Source organism: Miniopterus natalensis, chromosome 15 (assembly GCF_054644295.1).
Source record: "Miniopterus natalensis isolate mMinNat1 chromosome 15, mMinNat1.hap1, whole genome shotgun sequence".
Classification (NCBI taxonomy): domain Eukaryota; kingdom Metazoa; phylum Chordata; class Mammalia; order Chiroptera; family Miniopteridae; genus Miniopterus; species Miniopterus natalensis.
Window position 1 is genome coordinate 41,838,465 of NC_142095.1, and position 16,086 is coordinate 41,854,550.

Here is a 16,086-nt window from a genome sequence, read left to right on the forward strand (position 1 = left end):
GCCAGCAACTGGAATGTATATTGAAGCCCAAACCCTTCCCTTTCTGTTGTCTTAATTTTAAAATTTTCATGTATTTTTACTCCTTTTTGTGGTGAAATATAATACATACAGAAAAGGACAGAAGATGTGTGTGTGTGTGTGTGTGTATATATGGCTTACAGAATTAATATAAAACACATATTTCACCACCACCTATAGCAAGGACTAGAACATTGCCAGCCCCCTTGCACCATCCCACCCCCCAATCCCTCCCCAATCACAACCCCCTTCCTGCCTCCCTCACAAAGGTAAACCATTGCGCTGATTTAATGGTGATTATTTCCTCACTATCCCATATAATTTTACCCTCAAGATGAATGTGTCTATAAACACTGTAATTTAGTTTTGTCTGTTTAGAACTTTACATGAGCACAATTGCACAGTATGTATTCTCTTGTGTGTTTCTGTTCCACATTCTTGCATACACTTGATAGGGTCAGTTTTTAAAATGCTGACTATTGTGGTGTGTGTGCAGTGGTATTTGATTGTGTTTTAAGGTTACATTTCCCTGATAACTAAAGATTATTGGCCATTTCAATACCTATTTTTTATGAAGTGCCTGTTTAAATCCTTTCATATTTTTTATTAGGCTGTTGACTTTTTCTCATTGATTTACAAGGTTTGCGTTTTCTTTAAAAAAATCTTCTATATTCTGGTTTGTTGGATATATATGTGGCAAATACCTTCTCCCACTGTGTATCTTGTCTTTTTTCTCTATTAATGGTGTCTTTTGATAAACGAAGTTTAATTTAAATGCAGTCCATTTTATTAATCTTTTTTATGATAATGCTTTGTGTCTTATTAAAAAAGTCTTTATTGCCAGATCATGAAGATATTCTCTTATATTATCTTCTAAAAGTTTTATTGTTTTACACTTCACATTTCGAATCACAATCCACCTGGGATTGACTTTTGCATGTGGTATGAGGTAGGGTATAGTTTCCTTAGGTTTCTACATGGATATCTTCTTTTCCCAGAACCATTTATTGAAAAGATTTTCTTTTCCCAAGAACTCCATGATGTTATTTTTAAGTATAAATTAAATGTTCCAATATGCCTGGGTCTAGACTTTCTATTTTGTCCTATCAGTCTATTTATCCTTATACAAATACCATGCCCTCTTAACTTTTGTAGCCTTGTAATAAGCTAGCATTCTGTACAGGAAGCCTCCTATGCTTCTATCTTGTTATTTTAATAGTCTCTGGATACATTTCCATAAGCATTTTAAAATCAACTTGTCAATTTTCCCCCAAAAATAGAACACTAAAAAAAAAACAAAAAACTATGAGAATTTTTATCTGACTTGAATTGAATTTATAAGTCAATTTGAGAAGAATTGAGTCTTTATAAAATGGAGTCATTCATCTCTCCATTTATGTAATTTCTCTCTATAAAATGTTATTAAAAGGCATTAATTTTCTCCTTAGAAGCTTATATATCTTTATTTTTTGGTATTTGATTTCTGATGTTAATATAAGCTAACTTTAACTTTTTTTCATTTTCTGTTTGGCTGTTGTGGCCTGAATGTCTGTGTCCCTCCGAAGTTCATGTGTTGAAGGCCTAATCCCCAATGCAATTGTAACATGAGGTCTTTGGGTGGTAATTAGGGTTGGATGAAGTCATGAGGGTGCAGCCCCCATGACGGTAAAATTATCCTTACAGAAAGAGTGAGACTAAAGTGCCCTTTCTCTCTTCCATGGGTGGACACAGTGAGAAGGTTGCCGTCTATCACGCAGGAAAAGGGGTCATGAGAATCAGACCATGGCACCCTGATCTTGAACTTCCAGCCTCTAGAACTGTGGGAATACATGTCTATTTTGTTGGAAGCCTGAGCTGAGTAAGACAGTGGTTGATTTGGAGAAATTCAAAACTTTCATGTACTGATCTTATATTCAGAGGCCTTGATAAGTTTACTGAATAGAACCTACTGAGAACCAATTAGAACTAATGAGTTCTCAGCATACATCATTTTCTCTACAAATTATGACAGTTTCATTCCTTCTTTTTTAGTACTCTACCTTTTATTTACAGTTCTTGACTTATTGTACTAGCTAAGACCTTGAGGACATTGTAAAATAGCAATGCTAATAATATTAGTTCATTTATATTTTTCAACAAATTACCTTCTAGTTCTAGTTCTCCTAGAACTTTCATATTAAGTTGGATATTGAACTTGATCACATTTTTTTTTTCTGCATCTACTTAGGTGATCCTATTTTCTCCTTTATTAGTCTGGTGAAAGACATTACTTGATAGTAATATGAAATCAGTGTTGCTTTGGTCATAATTTATTATCCCTTTTCATGAATTGCACATGCACACAAATAATCTACCTATTTGTCTATTTATCTGATATCTTTTAGGATTTTGGCATCTATGTTTCCATGTACAATTAGTCTGTAGATTCCCTGTTTATTGTGCTCTTGTCGGGTTCATGTGCAAGACAATTCATACAACAAATGAGAAGTGGAGTTTTTTGTTTTTCACTTCTCTGGCAGAATTTGTTCCATAAGTCATAAGATTCTTATTTCCATCTTAACTGTATGGTAGAATTCCTGGTAAAGCTATCTGGGCCTAATGTTTTCTTTGTGGGGTGGGTTTTAGTTAAGGTTTGATTTTACTTTGTGCCAGTCTGAGTAAAACTATATTTTACCAAAACTTACCAATTTTCTCATTTATTAGTCTAAAATTATTCATTATATGCTCTTCTCCTTTTGAATGACTGAAATATCCAGAAAGATGTTTAGCCAGTTAACTTTCAGCTTTTATTTTCTTCCAATAAATGCATGTTATAATTTAAAGTAAATTATTCTCTAAACACACATTTAGTTGCATCTTCAAGTTTTAGTTTTCTTCATTCGGTTCAAAATTATTTCTAATTTCCTTTGGTTTATTCTTGTTTAGAATGACCTTTGAGTCTGATAGCGAATTATCTCAGATTTTGTCAGAAAATATGTTTATTTCACCTTCATTCTATAAGACTATATTTACTGGGTATGGAAATCTAGGTTGGCAGTGATATTCTTTCAGTTCTTTAAAGATGTTATTCCATGGTCTTCTGATTTTGTTTTTTGTTGCCTTTGGTCTAATTATCACTCCTTTGAAAGTAAGGCTTCCCCCCACTATTAAATTTTAGAACTTACTCTTTGCCTTTGACTTTCTGCAGCTCTATCATGATGGGCCTTGTTCTAGATTCTACAACCCTATCTTCTCCAAAGAATGTGTCTGTCTCACAAACCCATGAAGGAGAAAAGGGGAAGAAGGACACAGTACATAGAACTGGCTGACTTTTAACCTTACTAACACCATTGGAACAAGCGGTTCCACTGGGACATTACATTCTCTAAATATTCTCTCCTCTCCAGTTTTTGGACTTTAGTTTGATAAATAAGACACTCACAGTCTCCATTCATCATCATTCATGATAAATTAGAGGTAGTAGAACATGCTGCAGTGACTTTGGATCATCAGAGAAGTATTAAAACCAGAAGGAGCACAAATTAGAGCTGCTCTTGCTAGTATATCCTGAATTGATTGACCAAGTGCCTACGTGATAACTTGCTGGAGGCCCCTGGAATGTCAAGACAAGGCAGCTGAAGGACATTTTATGCCCAGGATGGAGTGGATTGCATAAATACTAGCTGTTATTAAAGGGCAGGTTACGGATGATTAAGGCGAATTTTCATAACCTTTCTTCATATGAACTTCCCCTGACCTCTAGGAGAGTTGTTTTTTTCTGGCAGAGATAAAGACAAAAAGAGAAAAATGATAGGAAAGGACAAAGAGTGGAGAGGAGCAAGTAGAGAAAGAAAAATAAATGTCTTGAGAGTAGGTAGATATTTTTAGATGGTTTTTGTTATACGAGAGCGTGCAGATTGATGTGTGATAAATTATCCATTTCTGGAGATGAGGGTGAAGAAGGTGATGATGGTAATGACAGGCTTTATTTCATACGAGAGTTTTGCATGACACAAGCAAAGCTTGAAACTCTTAAAAATTATTCTTGGCATTTGGGTTACACTTGTCTGAAAAGAATTCTGTGCTGATGGATCATGGAATTCCAAGGTTCATAAGGGTTAACATTAACCACAGGAAACTGGTTATTTCTACCACGCGTTGAACCAATCTCGACAGAACAGTTCTATATATGTTCTATATATTCTTCATCCATCAGTGGCCTGTGGTAATCTTTTGCCTGAACTATTGGGACAAGTTAGAGAAAGCTGGATCGCAGGAAAACATTTTTAAAAGCATCAAACTAAATAAAATAAACACCCATTTTGGAACCACCCATAGAACATTTATTAAAGGCAGGTTGTTAATATATAACTAGATGGCTATTCTCTTGGGCTATTATGAAATAATTAATTTAATGGGACATTAGATTTCATTATTTCTAAAGTCTCTGATTCCCAGTTTAGGCCAAGGGAACTTGATTTATATTTATCTAATTCCTTGCTACTGAAATTTGGTTCTGTAAACACAGTCTACACAATAAGAGGTGAGACAGCACAACCCTGTAGAAACATGAACAGGATAGGAAGGAAAAAGGAAACTGGAATCTCTTGTGCATTTAAGAGATGGCTTTAAAAGGATGGCTCCTTGTTTTGGCGAAGAGCTTTTGAAGATACTAAAGTATAGTTGGCCTTCAATAAGGAATCTTCACTTGCAATTCATGCTAAAGAAAACCTTTTTTAAAAAATCCTCACCCAAGGCTATGCCCATTGATTTTTAGAGAGAGGGGAAGAGAGAGACACATCTATCAGTTACCTCTCACATGTGCCACAATGGGGGGAGTCGAACCTACAAGCTAGGTATGTGCCCTAGGACTGGGGTCAAACCCTCAACCTTTTGGTGTACATAATCTCCAACCAATGGAGACACACTGGCCACAGCAAGAAAACTTTTTATCCTGTCAATCTGGGGATGGCTGAAAGAATGTTGAAAACACTTTCATTGATACTGATGAGATACTCGTGTGGGGGTTACCTAGTTGGTTTAGAACTGAACTGGTCAAGGCACTGAAGTTAATCCTTTGCCTCCCTGAGAACAGGTGAGAGTACTATGACCTGACCCCGGGGCTTCTCATTACAGGCCTTGGTGCTCAGAGCAGACCCTCTCTGAGAAGGTTGAGGATTTTTCCAGGATGGTAGGATAGATTTTAAAAGGTATAATTCAATGACCAGGCACATACTCACTAAGCAAACCTGTTCTTTCTTGTCCACCTCAACTGTCTGTGATTATGATATGTGTGGTCCAGTGGCTGAAATCGTGGTGATTTTTCAAAAATGCCAGTGTCAAAATTTTGCCTTGACAGTATATCTGTAACTACTAATAATGCTGTTTTGGGCTGACTCAGTTGCTTTGAAATTGCAAGGCTCTGTTATGAGTAAATGAGAGGCAGCCAATTATCTATAAAATAATGGCACACACAGAGGAGAGGGTGATGAATTACAAATGGACTCTGCTGACACAACAGAGTGTGGAAACCTGCCCTGCTCTAACTTTCTTTCAGAGTTAGGGGCGATGCTTGCACATTTTATAAACAACAAACCCCACTCACTTCCAACATGGGGTGGGAATAGAGACAGGGAGATGACAAAATCTCCCCTCACTAGTACACACCTCATAGCTTTAAAATTAAGTAGGAAATGTAACATGAGTGTTTCGGGGCAGCACAACCAAGTATTAAGTACCTAAATAAAAAAATGATTATGCTCCAGGAAGGATGCAAGATTAGGTGAGGAATGCAGACCCACTGTCATCTAATGTGATTTAGAACACAGACTAAAGGAGCAATGGCAGACCCCCCCCCCCCCCCCCAGGCCAATGTGCAGGGAGGCAATGCATAAATCCGCAGAAGCAGATACTGAATTCCTGGAACCAAAGGATTGCCAACCTCATCAGGGATCTGTCAGGGGGAGAGTGAGACAACTGTAGCTTCATTCAGCAACCCTTAGATGGTTGGCTTTTCCTATGCATGGCAAAGACAATGTCTGTTTTCCTCTATTGTTTAAGAAACTGCAATTCAAAGTAATTTTCTGCTAGGCAAGGGATACAGAGAGAGGCCTGCAAGGTTATAGGGGAAGGTCAAGAGAATTCTTCTATATAACTAACCCAGTGTTGACGCCCCGATGGCTTCACGAGGCTGAGGGAACAGTTGATAGTTTTGGAGCGCTTACCCTCGTGGTCCTATGGGAGGCAATGCTGGCTGAAGTGAGCCTTTCAGTGAGGTGGACAGTACAGAAGCTAGGAGGATGGCCTGTAGGGTTGGACTGGCTGGGTTCCAGTCTGAGCTCCATCACTTACTAAACATTTACCTTGGAATAACAGCTAACAGCACTGAGTCTGTTCTCTCATCACCTGTAAGACGTGTAATAATATAATTTATGTCTTGTAAACCTCAGTACCGTTAGCCTCAATTTCAAGGCTTAGCCCCATCACATCTGCCTTTGTGATGTTGGGAACTGTGCAGTGTTGCAGGGTGAGCCCTCAAAGTCTTTAAACTGGCTCTGCCTTGGACTGACTGGCCGCTGAACGTATAATTAGGAAGCATGGAGGGGCCAAGTTCACCTGGATTTCAGATAAACAATAATTTTTTAAGTATATCCAAGAATTGCATGATAGCCCAATTTATTAACAAATTTCAGAAGTTTTATGAACCCTTTAACATAGTATGAACATTTGAAAATGGCTCTACACACCAAAGGAGAGGGGGTAGGGGTCCAAGGACCAGGTAGACCAACTCAATGAGCAGATTTCCTAAACGAAATGCTTCCTTTCCCCTTTGTCTGTAAAAAGAGGTATATTTAGTCCCATTATAAAACAGGAAACAATGATGCTTTTGGAGAAATCTCAGGACCCTAAGTTTAAGTCCCTCACCGCCAATTACTAGTTGTGTACCATTGGGCAGCCGCTTTTACCTGTCCTGGTCTAGATCCTACATCTGACTGACTGCCTGGAACACTGAAGGGATTTGTTTGGTCTGTAAACAAAAGCCCTTAAAGAGAGAAATTCATGTCAGTTCATTTAAAAACTCACAGGCACCGTGCAATAGCTTGTACAACAAGCTAAGGTGACTACCTTTCTGGCAAGACTTATAAGGCACGTTGATTCACCTGGTGGGCAGGAGATGCTAGGCCTCAAGGCAAGACAGAAGCAAAAACGTGCAAAGCATACTGGAAACTTGGGTGAGAAGTTTAAATCCTCTTAAAGTGTCTAGAAAGTACATGGTAAGACAAAACCCTACACTTCAGCAAGCCTGGGGAAAGCCTAGAGCTTTCTTGCCTCTGCCTGAAAGAATCCATTACACAAGAAACCCAGACAGAAAAATTCAGCCCAGGACACTGAATCAAGAATGGTGACCTCGTTTGGATGGGACATTCCAAAATGACACACTAGCTTTCAGAAGAGGGAACTGAAAGTATATGGCAGGCGTGCCCTTAGGCAAACTATCTTGATCCGTGAAAGAAATGAGAAGGTGAACAGGGTAAAAATAAAGTATCAGAGACAGCTTCTGCTAGCACCACACTATGTCCCTTCAGGCAGTCGAGTGCTTAGCTGACAAACCAGTGACCCTGGAGAATGAAATAAGCTTTCTAGAGCGCAAGGGCCCAAGCGCAGACTGTACCACAGTGACGGGGAGGAAGTGAAAACTGGGTCTCTAACTAGAAGATTTTAAAAAGGAGGCTGGGAGGAAAGGCTATCAAATGCACATATATTTTAAACCAACTGAAAAGGGCTTACTTTTCAAAGTAAAAACGAAATACAATGAATGTGCTTTCTAGACAAAAATCACGATCACGAAGTAGTTGATAAAATTTTTTATAATTCAGTTGCTGCTAGTATTTGTTCACTAATTGTGGTTTTAATTAGTATCTTACCTACCTCAGCAGCTTATAATATAAACACATTTACAAAAGACCAGATAAAGACGACGATTCTAAGAAGGAAAAGAAACTATTTAAAGGAGAGGCTCTTTATCCGGGGTCCATGCTCCCTAAGGAGGTTTATTAACAGGGGTGCCAGATAAAATACAGATGTCCAGTTAAATTTGAATTTCAAATAATTTTTTCATCTAGGTGTATCCCAGTATGTCATAGCTACCCTATTTATTAATAAATTTCAGAAGATCCCCGAACCCCTTGACGCTGTATAAAACTTTGGTGTTTATGTGCATTCTGAAAAGGAGGTTGGCTATAGCTTTCTACCAGCACCTGAAATCTACGGTCTCCCAACAGTTAAACATCATTAATGCAAACATCATTCTCACCTTGACCATTTACTGTGGCCTGAGCTTCCCAGCAGCCAAAGCTAAATGGAAACACAGCTGCTAATTTACCAAACAGCAGCTGGAGCCAGAGGCCCAAGTGAAAGGGGAGTTGGCCTTGGCATGGCTGACCCGGCCTGGTTCCCAGCACCTGGCAGAGGAATTGTGGGACTTTCACCTCTTAAACAATCAGGTTTGAGTTACAAACGATCTCAGGAGGCGGCTTAATAAAAAATGGATTAGAGAAGAGGAAACAGAGAGGGGGTGGTGGGCAGTGACCAGACAGGAGAGTTACTGGAGACAGGGAGGAAGAGGGGGCTCACAGGCAGGAATAAGGCCCCCAAGAACCAGGGCTTTTTCCACTCTGGCTTTTATGTCTTTTGCAGCCACCACCCTAGGATGTTGGTACAGCTGTTTTTCTGCGTCCCCAGCCTGGGCAGGGAGCCCCTTTCCTGAGGCCCCTTGGAGGGTCTCAGTGGCGAGGAAGCAGAGTCCTTACCTGCCTCACTGAAAGTAGACCCGCAGCTCTGCGGCCTCTGCTGCCATCTCCTCCTCTGATCTCCACGAGGCTGGGGAGTCCGCCTCCTCTTTGTCATGTTTCTGGAGCTTTGGAGAAACAAACAAAAAAAAATAGAAGAGGCTCATTAAAGGGTTCTTGGGATCTCCTTAAACAAGTATTGCGAGGTGGCTGAGCAGAACTCGCAAATCAGAGGCTGGGAAGTGTGTGTCTTTTAATTGCATTAGTTGCCCAAATTTGAATGGGGCTGGTTTCATGTATAAAATCACATTTCCAGCATTTGCAATAAAATAACCATATTAGGCAACTGTATGGTATGTGAGAACATGGACCCCTTCCCATGCTCCACTCCCCCTCCCAGCCTAACGGGATGAAGGCCATCAGTAAGTGGGCTGTGAGACCTTGGGAGCCTGGCCAGCTACTCGGTCAAGAAAAGGCAGAGAAACAGCTAGCATTTCGATCTCAAACAACTGGTGCACAAATGTGTCCCTCTCCCCTGGCATGCCCTGTTTTGCTTTGTTTTCTGTACTCTATATAACCTCGTATGAAAAGAGTCCAAGTTGCAGAAAATTTCACTGGCCACCTCCAGTGCATACATAAATCCTAATAAACCCATGTCCTTTACAGCCAGTCCTCTGGGTTATTTCTTTGGAATTGGCAAGCATCATGCTGAGGTTTTCTCAGACCTGGGCTCTTTGCATAACTCACTGTGGCCCGTTTGCTATTTGTAACTGTCTGCTGGGAGTGGGGGTCACGGATTGAGGGGCATCCTGCCATTTACCATAATCCCCACAACTCTCTAGTTTTCTGCCTCAGCCATCATCATTCCTTCCTTTCACTTACCAGACATTAAGCATTGAGGCTGCTGCCTGCCCATGATCATTCCTCTGACCTGGCCTGGGTTTATCTACCGCTCTCTTTGGCTTAGCTTCTCTTCTATGAGCTCTGAGCAGTTCTGTTCAGGGAACCAAAATAGCCCAAGCACATTTATGGTAATAATACAAGGGCCATGAGCGCTGAGTAAGAAATAAGAGTATATCTATTGAAAGAGCTTCAAGCAGGTAAACAGTACAAAAATTAGGAAACATCAAAATATTAACAATTGGTCTTAGTTGAATCCTTTAAAAATTCTCTTCAGATACCTATATTTCTTTAAAAAAATATCTTGTATATGTGTCATATTTACGTAGAGTGTGGGTAAAATTTCAATTCTATCAGAGGTAGGGGATGTTCTCAGAACTCTCCATTAGAAGAGCCCAATTTCTCCCTTAATCGCCTATTGCAGTTCAGTCTTATTAACTACATTTGTTATTCCAGTGTGAGGCTCCGTACACTGTAAAATGCTGAAGGGATAACTTCTTTACAGGATCCAGTGCAGTGTTTTGTGTTAAGCCATTTGAGGAGATTGAGGCAAATGATTTAATAGCACCAATGACGGTTAGTATTTAGAATGCAAAGGGCAGTTTCTTTGGTGCGTGTTATTTCACGGTGCATCATGTCATTTAATCCTTACAATAACCCATACACAGGGCAGGCACTATTTAGCTCCATCTTACCAAGGAAGAAATTGAGGTCCCCAGAAATTTATTTACCTGTCAAAGATCACCCAGCTAGGCAGCTGAAGCGCCAGTGCTGTTCCCAACGATTAATTTTTTGCCTGCTAATCCAGCCTTGAGGAACCACAGTTCCACAGATCCTGCTCCACCCACCAGGTGCATTCACCCATCAGGTCCTTCTGAAAGAATCTTGCGGACTCAGCAAAAAGTCTATCAACTAAAATAGTGGTATTTGCTATTTCAGGCCAAAATCACTCTAAATCTAACCCAGAGACCCCACCCCGGCAGCTTGCAGCAGATGGAGAAACTGCACCATTATTTCAGAGCAAACTTTGATACAGGAGGCCAAACAGTCAGGGAACAATAGCCCGGCTCTCCAGCTGAGCTGTATTTCCACCCAGGGTAACTCTGAGCCTAAATGAGGTTCATTAGCATATAACCAGGCCACAGATATGTTTATGAGGGTCATGGATCTTCCCTTCAGAATCTGGCTGCCAGCACACTGGTTTTACATTTTGCCACATAGATTTAATTCTCCTGAGTGGGAGAAAACCACATTAAGAAGTCATTTCCTGACTTGCAGAGGCAGATATGACACAATTGCTACGGGCGAGTCAGGCTGGATTGCCATTTTCCTACTTGAGAACTAATTTTCCTTTTGATACTAGCTTCCGATCTGTTATAAATCCATCCTGTAACAATTTAGTAGGATGACAAAGAACAAGGCAAAGCTCAGGAAACGTGGTCTTCCCACTTCTGCCTCCGCCACGGGAAGACACAGAACTTAAGCATTAAGTGGCCTCATCAAAACAGATCATACCAGATGAGTCCAAATAGTTTAGAGGCTGCAAATGTTAATGCCTTTCTAATTATTAGGTGACCGTCTGTTATTGACATCTGCCTTACAGATGGCAACGTTGTGCCAACGCTTAGGAGTTGTTTACGGGAAAGAGAAAATAAATAAAACAAAAACTAATCATATTTGCAAAACTCTGTCGTACGTGTTTTTTAAAACTTCGAGTTTTCCCTCCTAAATGCCCCGATGCAAGCCTGTGGCTTTCTTTAGATCACCCATGCTCCAGGCTTCGTGGGGTTAGCAGAGCTGTAGGCTCTTGCAGTTCGGTGGCTTTTTCCAGCGCACCTGCCGCCTGCCTCGTGGACTCGCCACTGCAGGCCCACTTGTTCCCATCTGGACGTCAAGACCCAGCGCAGTCAGGGCTTAATTCACAACGTCAGTGTAAGGACTGCAGACTTGGGGGAAGCCCGGGTTTCAGTGGAATGGACAGGAGGAGGTGCCACAAAGGGCAAAGAGATGATTGAAGGATTTCAGGCTACTTCGGATAGTCACCCGCTTACTATGACTAATCCTATGGAAGAGCACAGCATAGTCACCCGCTTACTATGACTAATCCTATGGAAGAGCACAGCGTACCCAGTTCTGTTAGGAAATTCCCGTGGAATAAAGAAGAATTGGCCAAGAAAGAAAGGGATATGATTCCCGTTCCTGGCAAGTGTCTCCCAGAGGTCCTGCATAGACACTAGCCCAAGATAGACATGGACATAACAAAGGGTCTGGAGAACTAGACATCTGCTTCGACTTAGCATTCGATGAAACACCTTCAAATGAAGTCGTCTATAGGTGCTCAGAAGGCCCCGGTACACACGCTTCTCCAAGGCGGAAAAAGCAACCTGTTTTGCACATGGCCAGACGGCCGGTGGCCTCCTGCAGGTGCTGGGGCTACAGGAGCACCTGGTTAACTCTGCTGAAGATGTCGTCAAGATGATTGACACAGGCAGTGTCTGCAGGACCTCTGGGAAGACATCTGACAACCCCAACTCTTCCCACTCCCATGCCTGCTTCCAGATTCTTCTTTGAGCCAAAGGGAGAGTGCGTGGCCAGTTCTCTTTGGTGGATCTGGCAAGGGAAGAATGAGGTGTGGACACTTCCAGTGCTGATCAGCAGACTCACATACATGGAGCAGAAATCAAAAGTCTCCTGGCTCTGGAGGATGCATCGGGGCCCTGGTGCAGAACAAGATACTCACCCCGTTCGTCGAGAGCAGCTGACATAAGGTGCCACGGGGCTCCCTATCGGGGGAACTCAGGGACCTGCATGACTGCCATGACCTTACCAGGCATAAGCTCCTGTGAACATACGTTAAATACACTAACATGCAGACAGGGTCAAGGAGCAGAGCCCCCACCGTGGGCCCAGTGGGGAGCAGCCAACTGAAATGGAAACAGAAGAGACAGAAGCCAGCTCCCACGGGTGCCTGATGGCAGGCAGTTTTTCTAAGGGACCAGATGTCCAGCTCTAAGGAAGCCCTGACTCACATCCGGGAGCTAGAGGAGCTCAAGGAGGTTATACAGCAAGACCCAGGCTGGCCTGAGCTCTCCAAGATGACCAAGCAACCAGACCACAACCTGGAGACCTTTGTGAACAAGGCAGATCTGCCCTGGCCCAGCAGCCAAGCACCTCTCAGCCTTGCAAGATGCCATCAAGGCCTTGCGCTTGGCCACGCAGCTGGAAGAGCAGGCCAGCCAGCCAGCAAGCAGCAAAAAACAGCCCAGTGACAACTGCAAATAAAGATGTTTGGTTCTGCGCCCAGACTTTTCACCATATCACCCCTTCCTGGTGAACCCAGGGCACCTGCAGGCCTGGTATATGCCAAGTATTGTTGCATCAGGGCAGGTGGAGAGGGGATCAGAATGACATAGGACACTACTTTCCTTTTCCTCAATTGTAGCCCAGAGGGAGCAGGGATGGGAGGAGGGAACTTTTAACTATCCTGTATGGCCCTTGGCTGCTGGTGGAGGGCCCCCAGGGGTTGTCTTGGCTCTGAGGAGAGAGGAGGGTCCTTGGGTCCTGCTCTGCTGGCTGTGGCCCGCCACCCACACCCTTGGTCTGGGCACTAAATATGTCTTGTACTTTAAAAAAGTTTCTGGAAACTCTTCCTTCCTTGCTGTTTTCTGAGGTCCAAAAGGATTCCTGCTGTTTTGTGTTTATACATTGTGTCTAACAATAAAGCAAGAAAAAGAAAGAAAGAACACCCCAAGCTCAACCCTGGCTGCTCACCGTGATCACAAAGAACTTTGAAAACTGCTAATGTCTGGCTCCCCCCAAGGGATTGCGATTTAATTGGTCTGGGGGCAGCCTGGGTTTTAGAATTGTTTTCAAATTTCTCAGGCAATTCTAAGATGCACTTAACTGTTGAGTAGCAGTGCATTTGGGAAAAAACAACAAACGTGTGTGTATGTAGATAGAGCCCAACCACATACAGAAATAATGCATCTGTTTTTAAGCCCATTGCTGGCGACCCTACCAACAGAATTGAGGCTTTGCTTTGCAGACATGCTGCAGGCCCCTTTTCTTCTGTTCTTGCCAGGTTAATGGAGCGTCTGGGCCACAGGCCATCCCAGCAGCACCGGGATACTGACCTAGCTCAGGAGCCTTTGAACGGGGTTTCTGTCTCTGCAGGAACAGGGACCCAGGAAAGGCCCTGGTGGACAGGACGTGTGTCCTCGAAGAGCCTCCAGGTGACTTAGAAATTAAACGTGCTGTGGTTTGGAGTCAAGTTCTGCTTTGCCGGGCTCACTGGATAAGCCCTAATGATCTTAAACTCTGGTTTATTGAAAGGCACTATTTGCCTTGGGCAAGCTTTCATGAAGGGGTTTCACGTCTGATGAACCTTCTAGATTACCTTCAGCTGTCCGCAGGGCTATTCGTTCTCTCCCTGCAGTGCTAGGGGAGGCCCTGCCCTAAAGCACTGAGCCAGACGGACCCCTTCACTGTTCTCATGGGGGTGGGGGGCAGCCAGGTAAGGAGGGGAGACACCAAGTGGCGAATTATGAGCGAGATGGGCATTACCAAGGGAAAGATGCTGGGAGGGGCTCATCTAGTTTGAAAGGCTTTTGAGCATCAACTGACTTTTACAAAGAAATAGAGGGTTAGAATAAAGAGGGATGGGCTCATCTGAGAGCATCCAGCAAGGGCTCTCTAAGGAGAGGGGGTTAGGTCTAGATTTTAACAAGGAAAAGGGCAAACTCCTTAAGTGCTCTATGCCAAGGGAGTAGTGACATGCCTGACACGCAGTAATTGGTGCTTAGTGTTTGCTGCTCCTACTACTACTACTATCTTTATTACACCGATCCCATGACAGTGAACCATGGCCAACCCACAGAGGTTTTTTCCAGGGGTAAAAGCGCCTTTACCGCCTTGATGGTTCCCAATGATCTGTATCTTTTCGAACTTACTGCCATGCAAATAGGATTAAAAGCTATGATCAGAATTCAAACCCAAACCAACTAATCTACTGAGACATCTAAGTCCGAGGAGGAAATCTAGCTCCTGTAGCTGGAAAGTGACTTGTGGTAACCCCTCACTCCAGGGTTGTTGTCAGGAGTGAATTGATACTAATGGAGGCTCCTCCCAGGTAAAGGTCCAAGAGTGAAAGCATGTGGCAAAGGTCAAATATAGTCAAAATTACTTTGCGTGCATGGTTGTGAGATTTGCAATAAAAATATAAGACACAGTTAATTTTTTCTCAGTATCTCACATAGTATTGAGGGCATACTTATACTAAAAAATATTCATTTTTTATCTAAACTTCAGATTTAACCTCCTGTATGTTATCTGGCAATTCAACCTAGGGGACCCTACAGAAAAGTACCTGGCTTGCATGTGGGCTGTTCCCACACCTGCCTCGCTGCGAATCTCAGGAAAGACAGAGGAGACTGCCCAAAGGATCATCAAATTCAAGGCTACCATCCTGTCTACTCTAGGGCTTATTATTATTGCATGAAATTCAGAGTAAATCACCGGCACTGTCTAAATTCCATAGTTTATCGGTTCTAAGATGTACTATTTTTCACATTTTAACATCTCTGAAATCAAAGCATGTCCTAAAATCAATGGTGTGTCATAATTTAGTTGGCAGTGTTTTTCTTTCTTAGGAGCACATAAAATAACAATGCTTCTTCCAGGTGCCAGGGATTCAACGCTCTGCAGTATCCGTCTCTCCTCCCTGCAGTCCAGTTACGCAGTTAACTGGGAAAATGCTCAGCGCCCTGGCCCACGGCCGGCATGCTGCTATTCCTTCCTTTACCCTGTGCAACAACAGTTGAAACTGGTTCACATGCCAACATTACGAAGTTTGCAAAAACTCGAACCAGACTTTAATCACATGCAACAGAATGAATGAAGTCTGTGATAGCTCCTCCAAGTGCATTCTACTTCTATCCAGCTTTGAAGAGATTTTTTTTTTTTTTTTAAGTATTTGCAGTCACCCCCCTGTCTGCCTGCAGTGATTTTTGGGGAAGGCGGTGCTAACAGGATTTCTGACAGAAATACTGATGTGTGTTGACTTTGACACTGCGCTCCTTTCTGTGCGTGGAGTGTGTAACGCGAGGTATGTGGGGCAGCCATTGACTCCGGATGGAAAGCTCAGAGTTTCTCGGCCACTGACATTTTTATAGCCCAGTCATGGAGTACAGAGGAGGGATGACTCACAGCGATTTCAGTGCTTTTCAGAATTTGGGACTAACCTGTAGTAAAATGCCAAATTATCTTCAAAGGGGAAAACATTTAAAGCCACTTCTCCAAGAAGCAAGTGGCTGAAATATAAACCTGGGTGTTATAAAATACATCAATACCTTTTTCATTGCTATTCGTTTTGCAAAATAATATAAAGAGCAGAGAGCTTAAA

The 16,086-nt window shown here is 42.4% G+C and overlaps 1 protein-coding gene and 1 pseudogene across 1 annotated transcript in view; one reads left to right on the forward strand and one right to left on the reverse strand.

Annotated features, from left to right (window-relative positions):
• Positions 1-8,812: 8,812 nt before the first annotated feature.
• The window catches only part of FHIT (fragile histidine triad diadenosine triphosphatase), a 1,229,373-nt gene continuing 1,222,099 nt past the window's right edge, over positions 8,813-16,086 (reverse strand). The window contains exon 9 of the mRNA XM_087824669.1: positions 8,813-8,914. Coding sequence (XP_087680795.1) covers positions 8,813-8,914 — 102 coding nt within the window. The remainder of the gene's footprint in view (positions 8,915-16,086) is intronic.
• LOC107531455 (kinesin-like protein KIF2C pseudogene) lies at positions 9,196-12,968 on the forward strand (annotated as a pseudogene).